This window comes from Chenopodium quinoa, unplaced genomic scaffold (genome assembly GCF_001683475.1).
Source record: "Chenopodium quinoa cultivar QQ74 unplaced genomic scaffold, ASM168347v1, whole genome shotgun sequence".
Lineage (NCBI taxonomy): Eukaryota > Viridiplantae > Streptophyta > Magnoliopsida > Caryophyllales > Amaranthaceae > Chenopodium > Chenopodium quinoa.
This window is the reverse complement of record NW_018742418.1, coordinates 2,455,253-2,476,057: the sequence shown is the minus strand read 5'-3', so window position 1 is coordinate 2,476,057 and position 20,805 is coordinate 2,455,253. Positions and strand designations below refer to the sequence as shown.

The 20,805-nt window shown below is 35.7% G+C and overlaps 2 protein-coding genes and 1 pseudogene across 2 annotated transcripts; 1 reads left to right on the top strand and 2 right to left on the bottom strand.

Annotated features, from left to right (window-relative positions):
* Nucleotides 1-6,585: 6,585 nt before the first annotated feature.
* On the top strand, nt 6,586-12,425 carry LOC110707966 (annotated as a pseudogene).
* Nucleotides 12,426-14,329: 1,904 nt separating this feature from the next.
* On the bottom strand, nt 14,330-15,913 carry LOC110707956. Its single transcript, XM_021886051.1, has one exon. It carries the CDS (start codon nt 15,911-15,913, stop codon nt 14,330-14,332), a length of 1,584 nt encoding a protein of 527 aa, XP_021741743.1.
* Nucleotides 15,914-18,231: 2,318 nt separating this feature from the next.
* Nucleotides 18,232-19,258, bottom strand: LOC110707084. The gene is made up of 2 exons (XM_021885123.1): nt 18,667-19,258; nt 18,232-18,457 (listed from the first exon to the last, which is right to left on the bottom strand). The coding sequence occupies exons 1-2, from the start codon at nt 19,045-19,047 to the stop codon at nt 18,395-18,397; spliced, it is 444 nt and encodes a 147-aa protein (XP_021740815.1). The 5' UTR covers nt 19,048-19,258; the 3' UTR covers nt 18,232-18,394.
* Between the last annotated feature and the right edge of the window lie 1,547 nt (nt 19,259-20,805).

The window sequence follows — 20,805 nt, the reverse complement described above, 5'->3', positions numbered from 1 at the left end:
ATACTTTTAAGCACTTATATAACCCAAACATGCAAGCATACTACGGAGCATATTACATGAAAACCTAGATAACATATTAAAGCATAAATCGTCTTTTCTTCATGTAATCTTCAAGACTTGAATCTTCCTTGAATACTTCTATTATGAGCAAACAATCTTTCTTCGAAATATCTTCGAAAGGCTTCTATGCTCCAAGTCTTGGAATCAACTCAACTACTGCACATGTAACATGGTTAATGCACAATAAAGAGTATGTGACTGCTTTACCACGTAGCAACCATGGAAACAGTACATACTGGTTCCCTACCAGTACATAACACTTTTATCATATAACTGTTCCCTGTATAAAGACAAGTTAGTTCAATAAGAAAACTCATGTAAGTAATAACTTGTCTGGGGAAACAGTGTTCTATGTTAGCTGGTTCCCCCAACTGTATCGAACACTTTCAAGGACCTGTTTCCCTTAGCTGTTTGTCATCATTCAAAACTATCAATCAAAACCTAAGGGACTCAACATCCTTTTTCAGTACAACTTTTATAAACCATGCAGTACCAGTTTCATATGCTGTATCCCAAGGTGATTGTTTATTGTTATCCTGTTCGATGATGAACTCTGGTGCTTCATTAACTAGCCATGTCCCAAATTCTTCATCTAATTTCATAGTTTATAAAAAAGTTAATATAAGAATCATGTATTCAATCCGATCCCTAGCTTCATAAAAATCTCATTTCCTTTGACTTGTCTTTTCTTAACTATAGTTGTCAATTTCCAATTGCATTGGATCCAAAAAATAAAAATTAAAAGTTAAGCTTATGAAAATAGCACAATAATTTGAGAATGTTTTTCACCAAAAAAAAAAAAAGAAATAAATAATTTGAGAATGGAGAGAGTATATGCTTTAAGCCTATAAAAATATACTCCTTTGTTCTTTAATTATCATTATCTTTCCATTCACTAGTCTGTTTATGTAAAATGAAATAGTAGGTGCGTCCTTTTTTTTACAAAAAAAAAAAAAATAGGTAGGAGTGAAAAAGTTTGTTTATAAAATTTATGTGGGTCATATGGTGGGTAAAGTAATAAAAGTGGATATTTTCTTTACCTCAAAAAGAATAAAGCAAAATTAAAAATGAAAAGTAGTAAGATAAAAAAACTAAAATAAATTAATAAAAGAATGGAGGGAGTTTTAAAATTATTTTCATATAAATACTACATTCGTTTTATATTATTTGCATCTTTGGGTATTATTAGTGAGATATAAATATTTTAAAATTCAACTAATAAGAAACGGAGGTATTATTGTTATTAGAAAAAATTGCATTGCCTGGAATAATCCGACCATTGTCTCATCCACCCAAAATAATCCCACCTTTCAATTTTTTTTTTTAATAATTCGATGTTTGATGTCAATACTAATGGTCCCAAGTGACCGGTAACCTATTAAATAGGTAATTTTTTGTTGGGTTTAAAATACACATGTCACAACGTGATTTATATAAAATTTAAAATTTAAAATAATAAATTTAGAAAAAAAAAACAGTCAGACCCAGCCACCCTAGAAATCTTTCTTTCTCTCTTCCACCACCTCTAATGGCGGCGATATCTACCATCTCTGGACCCACCTTCGTCGTTTCCGCTCTCATCGACGAGCTCAATAAGCGTCGTGTTCCTCTTATCATCGTCGTCATAGAAGAATACTTTGGGACGGGAAAGGGAGAGGGGCTTGAATCACGACATGAAAGGGGAGGAAGGCCGGAATTGGGACGAGGAAGGGGTCGGTGCGGCAGGGTTGGTGGTTTATCGGTCAACTAATTGATTTTTTTAAGAAATTAATTAATAATTTTTAAAATTTTCTTAAAAAATAATTTTAACTTTATCTAAATTTTATTTGGACCAATTAGGTGTTGATACGTGTTAAATAACTTGTCATAAAAAGTTAGTTGATCGGTTGGGACCATTTGAAGTGAATTGACATTAAAGGAGGTGGGATTATTTTGGGAGGATGAGACAAAGGTCGAATTATTCAAGCAATTTTTCCTTATTATTATATCTGTCACCCTTCTTTTCACTAGGCGAAATTAGAAATATTAGTTAATCCCAGCATGTCTTCGTCAAGTGTGAGACAAAGTAGCAATTGATAGTCAAATAATGTAATAACATAGAGTGCAACTAGGCGCATAGCTGCTATTTATTTGGGATGCATATATGAGGGCTAACTGATAAATTCACATAATTTCTTTTATTGTTACTGTGGTATTTTTTGATATACCATTATACATGTATTTTATACTACTATAGTATAGGTTATTTTAGTAGTACTATTTATACCCATTATAAGTAATAGTGCTATAATATTTGATGATAATTTATATACTTATTTGTACCACTAGAAAAACATTTTTCTATCACTCTTTTGTTTTATTCATGCTATTTACTTGCCATGTAAATAGCAGCTATACGCCAATACTTAACCAATAACATATATTCCATAGCTTTTATCTCGTAAAATTATGTGTAATAATAAATGCTAAATATTATTATATGAAGGAACGAAAAACTAATATCTGTTAAGCTTGTAGCAAGATATAATATATTCCAACCAGTTGAGGAATCTTTTAGATATTTGGTCCTGTTTCTCTTATCCAAATTTCCAATATGGCTTTGGCTACTTCAGAGCAATTGTTTTGTATAGCAAGAAACAACGTAGAGTGCTCTGGCTCGTAATAATAAAGCAGTTCATTTATAGATTGATTAACCCTGAGTAGTGCCAATATGTAAAGTGCAAGATCTTCACGTTTGTTGCGTAATGCCAAGTGTAGAGCTCCTTCCTTTTCTCTATTCTTTTCAAACCATCCAATTGATAAATATCACTTACGCTCCAAATAAGTTTGTTTTTTTGTAAGCTTCAACAAGGAGTGGTACAATCTAGTTTGTTTCTTCATGAGTGGTAGTTGCAGCAACATGAAAAGGATTGTTTTGATAATTGTAATCCATAACATCAACAAGTTTTACAAACTGATCTTTCCACTTGCTCTCCAATATGAAATTAAATAGCCATTATTTGTCACTTTTTAATCCAACTATGAATTATTGTAGATCCTTCTTTATCTGCTTCTTTGATTAATTCTTAATGTCTTTCCATTAGTTGTGCACTAAAGTTTTCTGCTTGTAAAGAAGAATTGCTATTTAATATTTTTTCTACAATTATTCATAATTAAACAATATACGGAAAAAAAAAGCCTAATTTTATTTTAACTCATTTGCCAATGCATAAATTCAACTGTAGTATCTTTACAGAATTATTATTAAAAGTTACTTGTATAAAAAGTTGGTTTTTGAAATTACAAATCGAAAACAAAATTAAAATGATCAGACATGATTATGTTCGTTTTTTAGCTAAATTATGTTACATATATAATTTCAAAAGTCGAAATGTATCAATTGTTAAAATTGACACTCTTTTATTTGGAAGTAGTATTTATAATATCAACTTTTAATAAATCTAAACTATGAATAGTTAAAGTTATTAGTAATTGCAAAGTTGTGCACGATGAATTATGTGTAAAGTCAATCGACATGGTACAATTGAATAAATAATTGGCAACTTTTTATTTATTTATTTTAGGAAACATTTTGCTTGATATCAGATTCACCGTGAGTCCAATATATCTGACATTAATAATCTAATATTTGACGTTAATAATCTAATATCTGACATTAATAATCTAATATCTAACATGAGAAATCTAATATCTGACATTAATAATCTAACAGCTGACATTAATAATCTAATATCTGCCATTAATAATATAATATCTAACATGAGAAATCTAATATGTGACATTAATAATCTAATATATAACTATAGTAATTTAACATTAGTAATCTAGTACGGAGTATTTGAATTTTGACAATAGTAATTTAATATATGACATGAGTATATTAGATTACTAATGTCAGATATGAGATTATTAATGTAAAATATTAGATTAATAACGTCATATATTAGATTATTAGTGTCAGATATATTGGACTCATCGTGAGTCCGACTCACTCAATATTTTTCGTTTATTTTATATTCTCGTATAATTAGTTGATTAAAAAACTTCGTTCTTTCGTTTTTTATGAGATGAAACATTTTACTCCGTATTTGTTATTTTACCCAAGCAAGAGTTCAAGACTCAAGCTTGTTTGGTTAATCTTTAAAATTGAGGGAAACAGATCAAAATTTATGGGAATGTGCAAATGGGGGTGTTTGTTTGATAACAACATAGTAGTAAAGTATCTGTAGAAATATGATGTGTTTTAATTGCTTTGAATATTATTTATTTTATTGGGCTCATGAAACTAATGCAAAAGATTTGTAGTATTGATTGGTTTTAAGGGCCTACAATGGTCCCAAGTTGTAGGTTGACTTTGTTTGACTTTACTTTTATTTGGTTAACTTTTTAAGTTGACTTGTTTTAAACGGTTTTTAAAAGAGAGTCTTCCGCTGTGTGTCTTTGATAATTGTCTTAGCCGTTTTCACGGTGGCGGTAATGTCTTAGATTTTCCTATTTCGTATTTTAAAAAGGGCAAAACGGATATTTAAAGGGAAAGGAATTTCAAGGGTGTTACAAAGTGGTATCAGAGCTTAGGTTGAGATTTTTATTACCACTAAAACTAAAAACATGTTTTAAAGTGTTTTATTTTAAATTTGGCCAAGTGCTTATTTAATTAAGTATTTTAAAAGAGAGTTATTTCACTTATTTTATCTTTGAAAATTGAAAAAATTATAATTATCTATTTTTTAAAGGGTCCGAATTTTTTTTAAAATACAAATTTTTAAAAAAAAAAAAAATTGGACATTCGAATTTTTTTAGGTGTCCGATTTTTTTTTTATTTGGTCGAATATTTGATCTTTTTAGGGACTTATTTACGAAAATTATTTTTAAAAGAGCAGCCAAAAATATATATTTTTTTTAGTTTGTTCATTTTGCAGGAAAGCAAGGATTGAGGTAAGTATTATGTGTTAAAAGCTTTTAAAAGCATGTTGGTGAGTTTGGGTAGGAAATAATTTGGGCATATAAGTTAGAAATAATCATGTTCTTGTATGCATTAGTATTTTAGGTTGTGATGTTTGATCATGTAAATTGATTAATTGACAGTATGTGATTATATGATTAGAAATAGGAGAAATTGTTTGATTGAACATTGAACCCAATTCATCCAAAAACTGTATTATTCTATTTTCTTTGGGAAGGAAATTCTTTTCTAAACCTTTTCCTTTACAGGATGCCAATTCTTCCTAGCAAGCACTCCCATATTGGCACTCTAATTAAGAAAGAGTATGAACATCCATTTGACTATGTCAAGAAAATCCAATTCTTTTTTCCTACATGAGCGATGTCTTAGGAAACAAACACTATGACCAACCTGATCGAGTTTCTGCTATGATCATTCACTGCCTTCCAGATGAACCCCCATACCTTGTTGTCAAAGCAAAATTTTCTGATTTCTATTTACCAAGAGACATCCCAAACTACTCTAAATATAAAAATTGCTATGGACAATGGTACCCTAACTACAGATATTTGATCTCTTACCTCGTTACAGTTGATAAAGATTTTTGCCAACACTTACACATTCCATATCCTAACTATTACTATAACAATCCGGTAGGGCATATTTCCCCTTCCACTAGTCTTCAATCAGGAAGTTCTTCTCCCACTCAAGGTAATCAAGTAGGAACAAATGGGAGGGCAAGGAGAAGGAGAGATGATGGATGAGAGTAACCAAACTGTTGATAGTTCCATTATGGAGATTTCAAACCCAAATCCACCTCCAACTCCAATTATAATTAAAATTTCATCTGATGATGAGGAAGATGAAGAGTTTGTCCAAGTAGAGCAAGAACCAGAGTCACCTGAACCTATGGAAGAAGAGGATGACCCCGAATTCGATCCTGGAAGCTACGAACAATCTACCAACATGAAGAATAATGTTTGAAGAGGCTAGATTTTTGTATTTTCATTTCTTTTAGGATTCTTAGATTCATTTCCGCATTTCTAGTTATTTCGGTTTCAGTAAAGCAATAAGTGACATGTCCACAGTTAGTCAGTAAACTTTTGTAATAGCATAAGTTACTTAAACACTTTTTATTTCAGCATTTCGATTATTTCCTTACGTAGCAATAAAATTTCATTTATTTCATGTCAATTAATTCATTTTATTCACAAATCATTCATTTCATTCACAAATCATTCATTCCGTTCTCAAATCATTCATTTCGTATCACTACTCCAATAAGCCATTTCTTACTAAAAAATATTCCAATAATTCATTTCTAAACTCTGGGAATCCATGGGAATTATTTTTATTTATTAATGTAATGATTTATTAAATGTGTGGTTGGTTAGCAATCAATATTTGGTTGACAAAGCTGCAAATTTTGGGAATTTCAAATTTTATACTCCCAATTTGCTGGCTTATTTTTTTTTTTTGTGTGTGCTTCAAGGGTGTTAACTAGTTAGATGAGTGTCTAACTTGAGAGCTAGTCAAGACCATACTTAATAAAAACCCCTTTGTTTTAATTCAGGTGAAGAAGGATGGCAGGAGGGAATGGTACCAACAACAATGGCGGAGAACTAAGTGAAGTTGTGAGGCAATTGGCAGTTGTTGCCCAGCAATTAGCAACGAACACAACCAATAATTTAGATACTCAGGGAGAGTTGTTTAAGATGGTGGTGCAGAGCAAGCCACCAACCTATCAAGGGGAACCTGACCCAACTATACTGGAAAACTGGTTGAGAGAGTTTGAGAAGCTGTTCGGGGCAGTAAGGTGCCCAAAAAACTCAAAAGTAGGTTGTGCTACCTATTACCTAAGGGGTGAAGATGACCTTTGGTGGCAGCAAAATGAAGCTACCGTTAAGGCACTACCTGGATTTAGTTGGACTATGTTTCAGGAGAAGGTTAGGGACAAGTTTTACCCTAGCTTCGTATAGAAATAAAAAGCTGAGGAGTTTTCCAACCTTAGAATGGAGAATATGTTGCTCACTGAATACTGCACCAAGTTCATTGAACTGTCTAGGTTCGCTACAAAGTCTATTTCCACAGGAAAGTCTAAGGCTAGGAAGTTTGAGAGTGGGTTGACTACTGATTTGTAGTTAAAGCTATGTGGGCAAGTATTTGAAACCTTGGATGAAGTGTATGGGAGAGCTGCACATCTTTATGCTTTAGAACTAAAGAAAAAGAAAGAGCTAGCTGAGATAGAAGGGAAAGAAAAGAGAAAAGATGTGGGACAGAACTCCGGAAACCCGCATAGTAACCAAAACAATTTCAAGAAGAAAAAGTACCACCATAATAACAACAACTTTCACAACAACAATAATTTCCAAGGTAACAATCGCCAAGGTGGTCGGAACTTTAATGGTGGAGCTAAAAACTCTAGCCAAGGGAATGATAAGGATGGAAGGCGCTATTTTTGCAGAAGGTGCAAGAATAACCACCCTGGTAAGGATTGTGATGGAAATTTGGTTACTTGTCGTGCTTGCAACAAGTTAGGACACATGGAGTATGAATGTTTCTCTAAGAATCCCAATCAAAACAAACAGGGCAATGGTCAAGGAGGAACCCACACTAGTAGAACAACTTAAATGAGCACCGCAAAATGCGCACCGATTATTAAGAACCGGCGTGAAAAAAATAAGGCGGGATTGAGGGAAAGAGTAATTGCACCGGTTCAAACCAAACCGGTGCGAAAATGAGTTAATCGCATCGGTTCAGTTCGAACCGGTGCGAATGCTAATGTAAAAAAAAAGGGGCCCTTTTATCTTCTTTCTTTCTCTTTCCTCCATCTCTTGTTCTCTCTCATCTGCCTCTCTCTCATCTCTCAATCAACTCTGATGAATTTTAGGGGTTTTAATTCTTGTGAATCAATCGTTTATTTGCTATGTTGATATTCAAAAGTGTGAAGAGATTTCCTCACTAATGTTGTTATTGTTCATCGTCAAGGGTTTGGCGATTTCATCGATTTACAACTACCTACGGTTCTAAAATCACACAACCTCTCTCTCTAATCTAAATGTTTGGGGTATTCTAACCACTATTTAAAACAACGGGTAATTGATTAGTTTTAACTGATGTCTGATTTGTTGTATGCGAATTAGTAAATTGTTAGGGTTCTTCAATTTATTATGGGTTTTAATTTCTCTCCTCAATCAAACCCTAATTTCTCTTTTGATTTCCCCCTTTTTTCGATAAAATGGAGGTGAATAATGTAACCCCAGATGCGATTTTGAAGATTATTGCAAACCCATCTCCTGATTCTTCTTAAGATCTTCTAGATCTTGTTGTTCAAATCATTGATTTGAAAGCCGTCGGCAATCGTTTCATGTTCGTCTTTTCAAATCTCTTATATTCAGCTTGATTTGTTGTTTTGGTGTGATTTAATCTGTTGTTTGAATTAGGCTTTATTGGGTATGGTTATCACACATTCTAATATTTTAATTTGTAATTTGCATGCTTGAATTGAATCTGGAATTTTTTTTTAGGGTTTGATTTTGAAATGAATACTCCATCTGCTAAATGCTTGGTAATGTTTGTTGTTTAATTTGATGTTGTTGACTTAATTGTCATGACCTGTTCAAAAATTGGTGTTAGGGTTTAGTTGAAGTTTGCTTAATTGTTTGTTAGTTTTGAGATTTGGCTCAATTTTTCAAGGGATTGATTTAGTGTATTGTTACAAAAAATTGTTAGGTTTACTACTAGTGATGGAAAAACAGAAGCTAAAGGGTATTCTGTAGTCAAGTTTTTTCAGATATGGTATCTTCTGGATCCATTCAAAATTTGGGTCTTATTCGGGTTCTTGATTATACCCTCAACGACATCCCGAACAAACCCGAAAAGTACACTACTAGAAAACAGCTCATTTCCGACGGAAAAATTCCGTTGGAAACACCCTGAATTCCATTGGAAAATGCACTTCCGACGGAATTTCCGTCGGAACTGGTTGTCGAAACACCCTTTGTAGGTAAAATGGCCAATTCCGTCGGAAAAAACTGTTCCGACGGAATTTCCGTCGGAACAGTTTTTTCCGACGGAATTAACTCATCGAAAAATTTATTTCGGCCACAGAAAAGTCCGCCGGAATATTCCGACGGATATTCCGTCAGTAGCTCCTGCAAAAAAAATAAAAAAAACACGTCGCGCCACTACCGGCACGGCGTGTCACCACCTCAGACCACCAACCACCACTACATCAAACCCACCTAACCCACGCATAACCACCCCCTTTATCCCAGACCACCCCAACCAACACGCAGCCCCACCCACACCCAGCCCCACCCACCCCAGCCTGCCAAGAAAACCCCCCCCCCCCCACACGCAACCCCACTCACCCCAGCCTTCCCAAAAAAACCATGCAGCCCCACCCACACGCAGCCCCACCCACACCCACCCCCGCCCACCCAGAAAAACCCCCACCCACACGCAGCCCCACCCACACCCAAAAACAAAAACCACACAACCAAAAAAATAAAATCCAAACAAAAACCACAAAATCAAAGCTACAAAATCGAAACCACAACCAAAAAAACGAAATCCAAACAAAAACCACAAAATCAAAAAAACAATTTATATATTACATTCTCCAAAAATCCGAAAAGTTACAAACTGACATTACAAAATTTAAATAATTATATTACAATTTCATCAAAAAAATAATTATAATCATAAATTTGTGAAAAAAAACCTAGATCTACAAACTAACCAAAAAACCCTAGATCTACAAACCTACACTTTCGGCCTTCTATAGTGCTTGACGGTGGACGACTGGTGGTTGAAGGTGTTGTTGAGCAGCGGCGGTTGTTGCGGTCGTTGATGTTGGGGATTTTTTTTGAAGGCTTTTTGATGTTGTTGATGTTGCAATAGAAGAAGGGGGAAAGAGAAATAGAAGAGGCTTGTTGATGTTTCTGATTTTATGAACAAAACCTATGTGAGAAATGAGGGAGGAGAGGAGAGAGAAAGAGAAATGAGGGAGGAAAGAGAAAGTAAAATGAGGGAGAAGGCTGCCAAAGAGGCGCACAGCCTAAATGAGGGAGGTTAGGGTTTTTTAGGGTTGTGTTTTTTTTTTTATTATTTAATTACTTTTTCGACGGAATTTTCCATCAGAAATTTCCGACGGATTTTATTTCCGTCGGAAACAAAATGTTCCGACGGAAAATTCCCTCGGAAATTTCCGACGGATTTCATTTCCGTCGAAAGATTAAGTTTTCGACGGAATATTCCGTCGGAAAACCCATAAATTCCAACGGATTTGTATTCCGTAGGAATTCCGTTGTAAATTTCCGACAGATTTGAATTCCGTCGGAACTGGTCCGTCGTAAATTGGCCTATTTCTAGTAGTGGTAAGCCCTTTTTATTTTGTACTCAATTACAATTTACTACTAATGGACTTGTATTGTGAACTTTTTACTGATCTATGATTGGAATTTCTGAATGGTCAATAGGGATGGGTGTTGCTTTGTGGTCCTTTGCTACTTTTCTTACTCCCTGGGTAGCTGAAAAGTCTCTCTAGGCTCTGCTTGCCATGCGAGCTATGCTAGGCATTGCAGAAGGTGTAGCTCTTCCTTCGATGAACAGCATGATATCTAAGTATGTACACCATGTCTATTATTTGGAATTTAATGTCGACTGGTCATTTTGATCCAGGTTTTAACTTTATGATTTATATTTCTTGTTTGTCGTTTTGTGCACTCAGTAATGCAATTGTGTAATGAGCTACTCTGTTTAAACCCTTTTCTTTTCAGATGGTTTCCTAAAGCAGAACGAGCAAGAGCTGTTAGAATAGCAATGGATGGGTTTCAGCTTGGTAGTGCTATTGGACTAATACTTTCTCCAGTCCTAATGTCTAATGCCGGTGTGTTTTGACCATTTGTGATATTCGAATTATTTGGATTTCTGTGGGTTATTGTATGGTTGTCTGCTACTTCTAGTAATCCAGAGAGAAGCCCTCAAATCTTTGTGTATGAACTAAAATACATACTAACAAAGAGGCAACAATCTGCTCCATCCAATGCTGGGAAGGCACACAAAGCTAGAGTAATCCCACCTTTCAAGCGGCTGCTGTCTAAGCTTCCTACTTGGTCACTTATGATTGCCAATGCTATGCATAGTTGGGTAATGATTTTGATCTGATCCTCTATCTTGGCATTATATATGTCATTGACCGCTTTGCCTAATACAACAAAATTATGTTTTTCTTTTCTTGCTAAGGCAAGTATTATTTTTTTCTTGTGCAGGGCTTCTTTGTTATTCTTTCCTGGATGCCGTTGTATTTTAACAGTGTGAGTATTAAAGTTTGGGTTTTTGTGTGTGAAGTCACATATGTGATGTGATTTTTCTTTGAATGGTTATTTGAATGTGGTTATAGGTATATCATGTTGATCTTAGACAAGCAGCATGGTTTAGTGCTGTTCCATGGAGTATGATGGCGCTTGTGGGATATTTTGGAGGTTCTTGGTCAGATACGTTGATCCAGCGTGGTTTCAGTATCACTTTCACCAGAAAAATCATGCAGGTTGGTGTTTATATATATATATATATATATATATATATATATATATATATATATATATATATCTGCATTTCAATCATTTTGTGTGATAGGCCTCCTTTCTCTTGTTGTACAGATATTTAGAAGTGAGTGCCTATATTCTCTTCTTCTCTAGTTGATTTAGTCCTTTGAAACCACTTTTTTTTAACTTTGTAATATAGCCATGTTTATCAAAGCAATTCATACTTGTTTTGTAGTCGACTAGTTGTCAATTGAATACCTGTTAGGCTTCAAGTACTCGTATGTATTTATCTGTTTGCTTCATCTTATACTTTTCATTTTATTTTAAATGGCTTCTCTAAAACTGTCTAACTGAAATTGTTTGTTATGCAGTCAATAGGATTTATTGGCCCTGGCATTGCTCTTATTGGTATGACTACCGCAACTAGCCCATCTATAGCTTCTGCTTGGCTCACATTAGCTGTTGGACTAAAGTCATTTAGTCATTCTGGTTTCCTTGTCAATATTCAGGTTTGTTGCTTCTGAAACTTAAAATTTTTAGTATCACAGTGCCATTCAGTTTATGTGCTGGTGAAATTGTCGAGGGCTTAGTTTTCTGGTTTTTTTTTTTTTTTTTTTTTTTTTAACTTCTTTTTCCTAGTTAACTGAGTATTGATGTTATCATTCTACTTGATGCTTAGGGTGTAACTCTAGTATGCTTATCTGTTGCATTTACTGCTTCAGCAGGTCTCTCATGGTGCCATACAGTTCACAGCATATGAGGAATTGCGACAACTGCTGATTTTAAATTAGAAAAAGCCAAAACTAAAGATGTTGAAGTGCTGGTTAATTGTAATATTACAATATCTTTTAATGAAAATATGTAACTTTATACTACCTCCGTTTATTTTTATGTGCAACTTTTGCCATTTTAGTCCGTTCACTATTATGTGCAACTTTCCTTTTTCATTCTGTTTTTGGTAAATAAAAACCCTTGAATTTACTATATTACCCCCACTTAAAAAATTTAATCATCTTACTTTTACCCCTCATTATCCAAAACCCTAACTTAATTTAACACACCTAAATTAACCTAACCTAATTACTCCCTCCAATTTACCCCCCAACCGACACAACTCTACATCTTCCCAACCACCTTTTCTAAACTGATCTAGAGAATTCTATAGAACCCTAGATCAGTTTCTTTGTTTTCCTGTTCTTCGTGTTCTAGGGTTCCTGTTCTTCGTCTTCTTCGTTTCGTTCGCCCTTTTCCTGAAGAATTCAGAGTCCCACAATTATGTCTTCCCCCTTTCCCTCCCCTTTCGAGAGGCATCCAGACTTCACAATTCCGTTACATGACCTAGATCCACTTGTTGACGCCTATATTGGCACAGATTCACAGAGTGAGGCTCGGTTCATCAAGTCCCTCATTAACGACATCAACAGGGGCAATGATTTTCCTCGCCGCCTTTACAACTCTGAGGAAGGCCCTAGTTGCTGTTCTTCGACGACTTTCAAAGCTTTGGGGGAAGTCCTGAAAAATATCGACGAGGGGGAGAAGACGAACAAAGAGGAGGGTGAAGGCGAGTCCCATGCCAAAAAAAAAAATTGATTTTCAGGTTAAAGATGTAGATCTGGAGTCCGATTTTGAGGTCAGTGTTGCGCCCTCCCCCACCCCCAAGCGCGGATCTAAGGTTTCCAGGCCTCCTCCGAAGCTTTGGCGAAAGAGGAAGGCTGCGGTGGTGGCGATGAGGCGTTTGCGCGGGTTGCCTGATTTGCCGGAGTCCGACCTCGTGGTGCTGTCCTCTGATGAGGAGGCTGAGCACTGACCTTTGCGTAACGATTCCTATTCCTAATTTTTTTAAATTTTTTAAAATTTAAAAGAGTCCTAATTTTTGTGCCGGTGGATCTATGGCTGAAACTAGGGTTTCACTGTTTATTGCGGGATTGTTTGACTGGTTGTGGTTTCATGATGGGGTGTTGGTTGTGTTGATCTACTCTGGCTGCTAAGGGTTTGCTGTTATGGGTAACTTTGACTCGTTGTTGTTTATTGTTGGGTTGTTGATTATGTTAAATGTTAGGGTTTATTTGTATGTTTGTGTTGATGTAGGCTGGATACTAGGGTTTGCTGTGTAATGTTGGGTTGTTGGTTATGTTACATCTGGGAGATTTATTGCTGGTTGCATGTGTGTGTTGATACATCTGGTTGCATGTTGTCTTTATTGCTGGCTGTGTGGACTTGATTGATGAATGATGAGGCTGGTGTCTTGTGCATGTTCATTGTTGCCTAGTCAGTCCCTTAAAAGGAGTCCCATGATGTTGCCTTCTGTTTCTTGTTTATTAAAGAGTCCCCTACTTTGATATGCTATTTAGCTTACCCATATCCACATGATGAAGGGACTCCAATGAATTTCAATATGCACAGGTGATTTGCTCCATCAACATGAAAGTTGTTGTTGTTGTTGAGGTACCCTTGTGCATATGTGTAGTATTCAACATTATAACCCTCTGATGGATTTAGTGCCCACATAAATTGTTTATCTTTGTCATTCATAATCAACTAAAAATGTGGGTACAAAATACTAGTACATAAAACTTTACAAAAGACCATATGTATGATAATCTAATGACTATACTTCAGACTGCCTGACTTGTTTGGGTAATTGTAATCAACAAAATACACCTAACCACTGGATTGCTCAAAATGTTTTTGGGAAAAAAAAAAACCAATAAAACTTACTATGATAAGTGGTTATGTGTGGCAGTCCATGTGTTGTCTGGTTGTTGTAAAGACTCCCCTAATCTGCATCCACCTCCAAATCTTCTGTGTCTTCTTGAGTGCCTTGATTTGCTGGCCTAAACATGGTGTTTAGGTACTCCACAGCCTCCAATACATCCTCTTTCTGAACCTCTACCAAATCTGGAAGACTACCTAGGTTTTCCAGCTTTTTTTTGTTCATATGTGGTATTTTGTACTTGTTACCACCTTCTGCCTTGAGTATCTTAATCATACACTTTTGCAATGTAACCCAGATGTACTTGTTTACATGAGGGTTGAAAGTGTCATAAGACTGTTTGACCTTTTGAATTAGCTCCTCTAAGTCCCTAGGAAAAGACTGATATTGCAATGATTGTATAGACCTAAATAGCCCTAAGTCAAGGACATTCAAATCAGGAGACTGTGCTGGCTGGAAAACAAATTGAATGTTAAAGCCATTAGCTGTTGTTGCTGCCACAAACTCATCATCTGTAGGAACTTGGTGTGGCCTTGCATTGTCCCATTGGATGACCACATCCTTGGGCAGACCTTCAGGCCACTTTGATATGATTGCTGGAATAACCTTTGTTAGCAGCATCTCTCTGATTACTTCTCTGTTTATGTTCTGGAGTGCCTTGGTTTCCATGGTCCCTCTTGGTCTTTTCTTGCTTGCTTTCTGTGCTACTTGCTGGACAGTGAATGGAAAGATGCCATACTTTCCATCATGTAAAAGTTCCCCATTTATGCCATATAATGGCTTCCCTATGATTGCCATGAACATTGCCTTTAGTTTGAATCTTCTTGACTGAACTGCCATATAGGGATCCTCCTCACATGGCAGTAGGTAGAACCTCCTTTTGTCAGGGTTCAAGTAGAACCACTTTTCATCACAGTGTATGACATTCCTCATGTCAACAAATGTGGGGTCCTCATTCCCTGTAATTGGATTTATATGTGACAAAATCCATCTTAGTCTGGCAACCTTGTGGTCTGATGTGAGCAATGGTTTGTTGCAGCATGTGTGTGTTCTTAGCCTGCCTCTTTTCTTCAAATTGTGAACTGTAGTTAGACTGATCTTCAATGCTCCTGCATAGCTTCTTTCTGTCTGCCTTAAATGTAATGGGACTGACTGGAGAGTTTCATCAGAAATCTCCATTGGCTTTCTCCCTGTTTTGCCAAATTTTTTGGTCCTGACATCAATCAAGTCCCCTGTTGCCAGCTGTTTTTTTATGTCTGAAAAGATTCTTGTGATTGTTGATTTGTGGACATTAAATTCAGATGCTAATTGCTTCATGTGACCCCTTGGTAAAGTCCCATTGCTCATTTTCAGCAAAATTGCATCAACAATCTTTCTTCTTTGCTGCAAAGTTAATTGTTTTCTGCATACAAGACCAGTCCCTTCATGACCTTGCTGTTGCATTTGTGTGTTGAGAACATTAGTTTCTGTCTGTGGCTGCTGTTGCTGTTCTTCTTGGTTGCCATCCTGCATTTCATCTTCTGAGTTGTACTCCCATATTCCTGCATCCTGCATTTCTTCTTCTTCCTCGAACCACAGCTCTGCTAGCTCTTCTTCATTGAGAATGTGTTCAATATCAAAAAAAACAGAGTCATCAATTTCTGCCATTCCTCTTTTCCAGCACAGGGAGGATGAAGTCAGGGCCCTGCTGAGTTGTGTGGGTTGAAGATGAAGACTACACCCACCTGTGCATGAAGGACAACAGAGCACCCCTGTTTTTTGTAAAGTTTTAAGGAGTAGTTAGTGTGTAATTATTCTAACCTAGGATTTGATAAGCTTTTGTGGATGAAACTGTGTTTTTGGTGGAATGTTTCACCCACCTTTAAACAATGTTGATTGTAATTAATGCCTGACAATGGAGGATGATTTATTCCCTCCTTAAATGCTTGAATGAATGGTGACATTAAATGGGGGCATGGCTGTATTTATAGCCTCCTAAATTTTTTGGGAAAATTTGACTTTGGTATGAAATTTTTAAAAAAGGAGGGGGAAAGTAAAATTTCACCCCAAATTTTCGGTGGGTTTTGGGTGGGAAATTATGCTTTGGTTTTTTCTGCCAAACTTTCCCACCACAAACAAAAAGTGTGGTCCACACTTTCTCTCTCCTTGCTTTTTAATTAAACCCACTAACTTCTCCTAATATTTACTCTTCAATCTTTTGCCTCGTGAACCGTATTATCACTCAAAGTTGCACATAAAAATAAACGGAGGTAGTATATATGTTAGTGTTTCTATATCAATTTAAGTGAAAAAAATGCAAAAAAAATAAAAAAAAAGTTTATATATTAAGGGCACCGGTTTTGAAACCGAACTGGTGCCAAAAGTTTTTTTTTAATTTTTTTGGGCCATTATTCGCACCGGTTCACAGCAAGAACCGGTGTGAATTGTTTGAAGTAGCACCGGTTTTGAATCGGTGCTAAATTGTTTTTTTTTTTTTTTTTTTTTTTTTTGGCATCCTACAAATCTACACCGGTGCGAAAGGAGGGTTTTGAACCGGTGCTCATTTTTATTTTTCGCCTAGTGAGGGGTTACTTGAAGCGTTCACTCGGTTAAGGGTTACCTGAGGGGTTACTCGAGTTACTCGGTCAAAGGTTACTCGAGTTACTCGGTTAGGGGTTACTCGGTCATGGGTTACTCGAGTTACTCGGTCAAGGGTTTCTCGAGTTACTCGGTCAAGGGTTACTCGAGTTACTCGGTCAAGGGTTACTCGAGTTACTCGGTCAAGGGTTACTCGAGTTACTCGGTTAGGGGTTATTTAAGGAGTTCGGTCAAGGGTTACTCGAGTAATTCGGTCAGGGGTTACTTAAGGAGTACAGTCAGGGGTTACTCGGTCAGGGTTACTTGAGGGTTCAGTCATGGGTTACTTTTGGGGTTACTTGAGGGGTTACTTAGTTAGGGTTACTTGAGGGGTTACTCGGTCATCAAGGGTTACTCGAGGGGTTCGGTCATGGATTACTCGAGGGGTTACTCAGTCAGGGTTACTTGAGGGGTTACTCGGTCAGGAGTAACTCATCAAGTAACCCCCGACCGAGTAACTTGAGTAACCTCGGCAATTTGAGTAACCCCTGATTGAGTAACTCGAGTAACCCCTGACAAAGAAACTTGAGTAACCCCAGCAACTCGAGTAACCCCTGACCAAGTAACTCGAGTAACCCCTGTCGCACGGTACAGCAGGCCGCATAAAAAAAAATTGTGTTATTTTTTTAATTCGGCTTAGCTTATTTTTTTTGGAAGTATATTGTACAATTAATTCTATTGGAAAAAACATATATACATCATTAATTAATAATGTATAGTACTTTTACATATTTAATACAAAACAATAATTTATACGTAGTAAATTTTAATTCCCCTTATTTCATTTTTTATACAAAAACTACATTTGGTTTATCTCATAAAAATTGCCTCATTTTTATATTACAAATTAATATTGAAAAAAATTACTAGTGATGGGATGATGATAATAATAATAATAATGAAATGAAGTAATGAACTGAAAATAGTCCAAAAAACAGGGTCTGATGAGCGTTTGGGGTCACCTAATTTCTAATTACTACACCATAATTGTCTATTAACTACACCATACCAAAACGGCCACCTATACGAAATTATGGCTCATTCTTTTGAGCTGAAATGAAATACGGAGTAAATTGTAATGAAGTTGAAAAATAAACTAAGCTAAACAGTATTTTAATGAAATAAACTAAATAGAATTACTTCTGAAACAATTACTTCAAATAATAAGGAGTTAGTAACCGCTGATATGCTCGTATTATTGGTGACAGGTTTGTACTTCTTATATTTTTGAAAAAGGAAGACGATTTGATAGTTATGCACACTCTGTCTAGTATAATATAGCAAATAAAAAGTACATTAATTAAGTAATTGGGGAATTAATATTGTACACACTTTTTCATCCAAACATTTGCAGTATACTGCTTATTGCTGCAAAACAGCAAATCGGCAAATCTTTATCGTCCTTAAAATCTAGTCTAAGATGCTCTTACAATAAATTGAAAAATGCTCTGTACATGTACAATGCAATACAATACGTGCTCCCTATGAAAATATGATTTTATAATTCATAATTCACGAGTGATCCGTCAATATCTGCCGCAGTAGACATAGATCAATTCTTCTCCCATCATCAACCTGCAGGATCCAAGTTACTTACAATCAGATCAACAACATCAACTACCAATACTAACTAGATATTGTACATTCTCTTCGTCCCTTAAAAGTTGCAAGTAACTTTTTTTTAGAATGTCCAAATCATGTCTTAAACCGTCAATATATATACTTAGATTTCTTACAGGGACAATCTTATGGGATGGAGGGAGTAACATATGGATTATCACTACCTGTGCTTGTATGGTGTGAGCCAAATTACTGTCAATTCTTGCTGAAGAGCAGTTGATCACATTTAGCCCTTCTTCACCTAGTAAACGGAGAATTTTCGAAAGGCGAAAGCCTCGGTTGTTATTCTCATGATCGTCGTCATCCAATGCACTACTAACAGTAACTTCTATGAGTCCATCTTTACAAGGTTTTACTGTGACATGATGATTTTGCTGCTGTTTCGAAGTATTACTATTGATTGAATTTCCAGCAGCTGATCTCATCATTCTCAGTAATTCATCTCTTTTATCCTTTAGTCCTTTTACACCCTTCTCCATGTTCTTTATATGGTTTGTTGTCATTTGCAAGAGATCCGAAGTTGCCAGCTTCTTCTTCCGCTGCATCAATCGAATTATGTTAGGAAATATGGTTTTACTTTTTGGGTCGATCAACAACTAATAACAAGCAATAATCTCAATTTGATACAAGAATGTACTACCTCTTTTTGTTTTACTGGTACGTTTCGACTTTAGCACCTTTTAACAACTTTTTTTTTTCTTTTTTATGTTTTGTGATTTATATGTAATGAAAAATATAGTCACGTGTGATCTTATTAGATTCGTCATAATGATATATATTAAAAATATTAACTTTTTATAATTTTTGCTTATTGGTAATTAAAAATATAGATGGTCGAACTTGTACATTGGCAAATATGACTATGTGCATGCATTGGCAAACGTGATTAAAGATTCGTGTCAACTAAAAAGAAACGTTGAAAATATTTAATTGTTAAACCATTGTATTATACCTGGCAATCCTAACCCGACCCAATGACCAGACCTGCTACCCGAAAATGACCCGAACCCGAATCAAAATGAAGTAGACCCAATACCATAAATGGAGTTGACCCGATGCCCGAAATGACCGGACCCGAAGTGACTCGACCCAAAGTGACCTGACCCGAAGTGACTCGATTCCTGAATTGAAGTGAATAGGGTGAAATGGTGAATTACTTAATTTAGGGCTTCTTTCTTTCCTAAGTAATAGGTACTCACAATTTTTTTTTATTTTTTTAACGATTTTATTTTATTTTTCCAACTATTTTTTTTAAGTGAATTTATTTTGGTGACACGACCCAAACTTGACCTGAACCGAATTGACTCAATCCGAAATTGACCTAAAAACTGGTCCTAAAAATTGACCCAACTTGAATTGACCCAACTCGTACTGACTCGACCCGAATTGACACGATCCAAACTTGACCCAACTCGAACTTAACCCGAAGTGTTGACCCAAAAACCTGGATCGACCTAACCTGAACCGGACCAAAATATTTGCTGATTCGAAATTGACCCGACCCGAACATCCCGTTTGCCAAATCTTTTGTAACAAAGTAATCACCTACACAAAAAGTCCGAAGAACATTAATCAATTTATAATTAATTTTATTATTAGGGATTTGAAATACCTACAAAAATACAAATTTGTTTTTACTACTCATTATAAGTTTTGTGCTTTTTTAAGATAGGCTGACTTTTAGATTATAATATTTTGGGAAATTTTACATGGTGGCCTCCAGGTTTCAATTTTTCTACGTGTAAGACAAACTTTTTTCCAACTCTCTCAAGTGGCACTCTAGTTTTGCAAAATTAAGTGTAGTGTTCTTTTTTTGGTTTTATGGCTAACTTTTATAATTAAAATGGTTAACCTAAGGTTTTTTAGTTTAAAAATTAATTAAATTATATTTTAAAATAATAAAATAAAAAAAAAATTAAAAAACACCATAAGGGAGGACATTTCTTGCCTCCTCTTCCGCTCGATTTCCACGGCCTTCGCTTTCTTCTTCCTGGCCTCTTCCTTACTAGGGGCCGGAGCCGGAATTGGAGTTGGAGGTGAGGCAAAGTTAAACTCCACAACATTATGGTGAGGTAGTAGTTGATGAGCTGAAGCGTGAAATGAGTTACTAACAGTGAATTGATTATTATCATGACTATGTTGAGCTTGATTCTCAGTTGAAGTACTTAACACAGCTGAAACATCATGATTTTGTGGGTTTTGTGGAAAAACATCACTGATAAGCTGCATTAGATCATCATCTAGTGATATCGGATCGAAATTGAAGGGATCCAATGAAGTTGGAAGATTGTGATCCATGAAGT

Coding starts and splice junctions, on each gene's coding strand:
- LOC110707956 (XM_021886051.1), bottom strand. CDS start 15,913: ATGGCAGAAATTGATGACTCTGTTTTTTTTGATATTGAACACATTCTC.
- LOC110707084 (XM_021885123.1), bottom strand. CDS start 19,047: ATGCAGCGGAAGAAGAAGCTGGCAACTTCGGATCTCTTGCAAATGACA. Junction 18,458..18,666: donor CTCACACCATACAAGCACAG/GTAGTGATAATC, acceptor TGGATCCTGCAG/GTTGATGATGGGAGAAGAAT.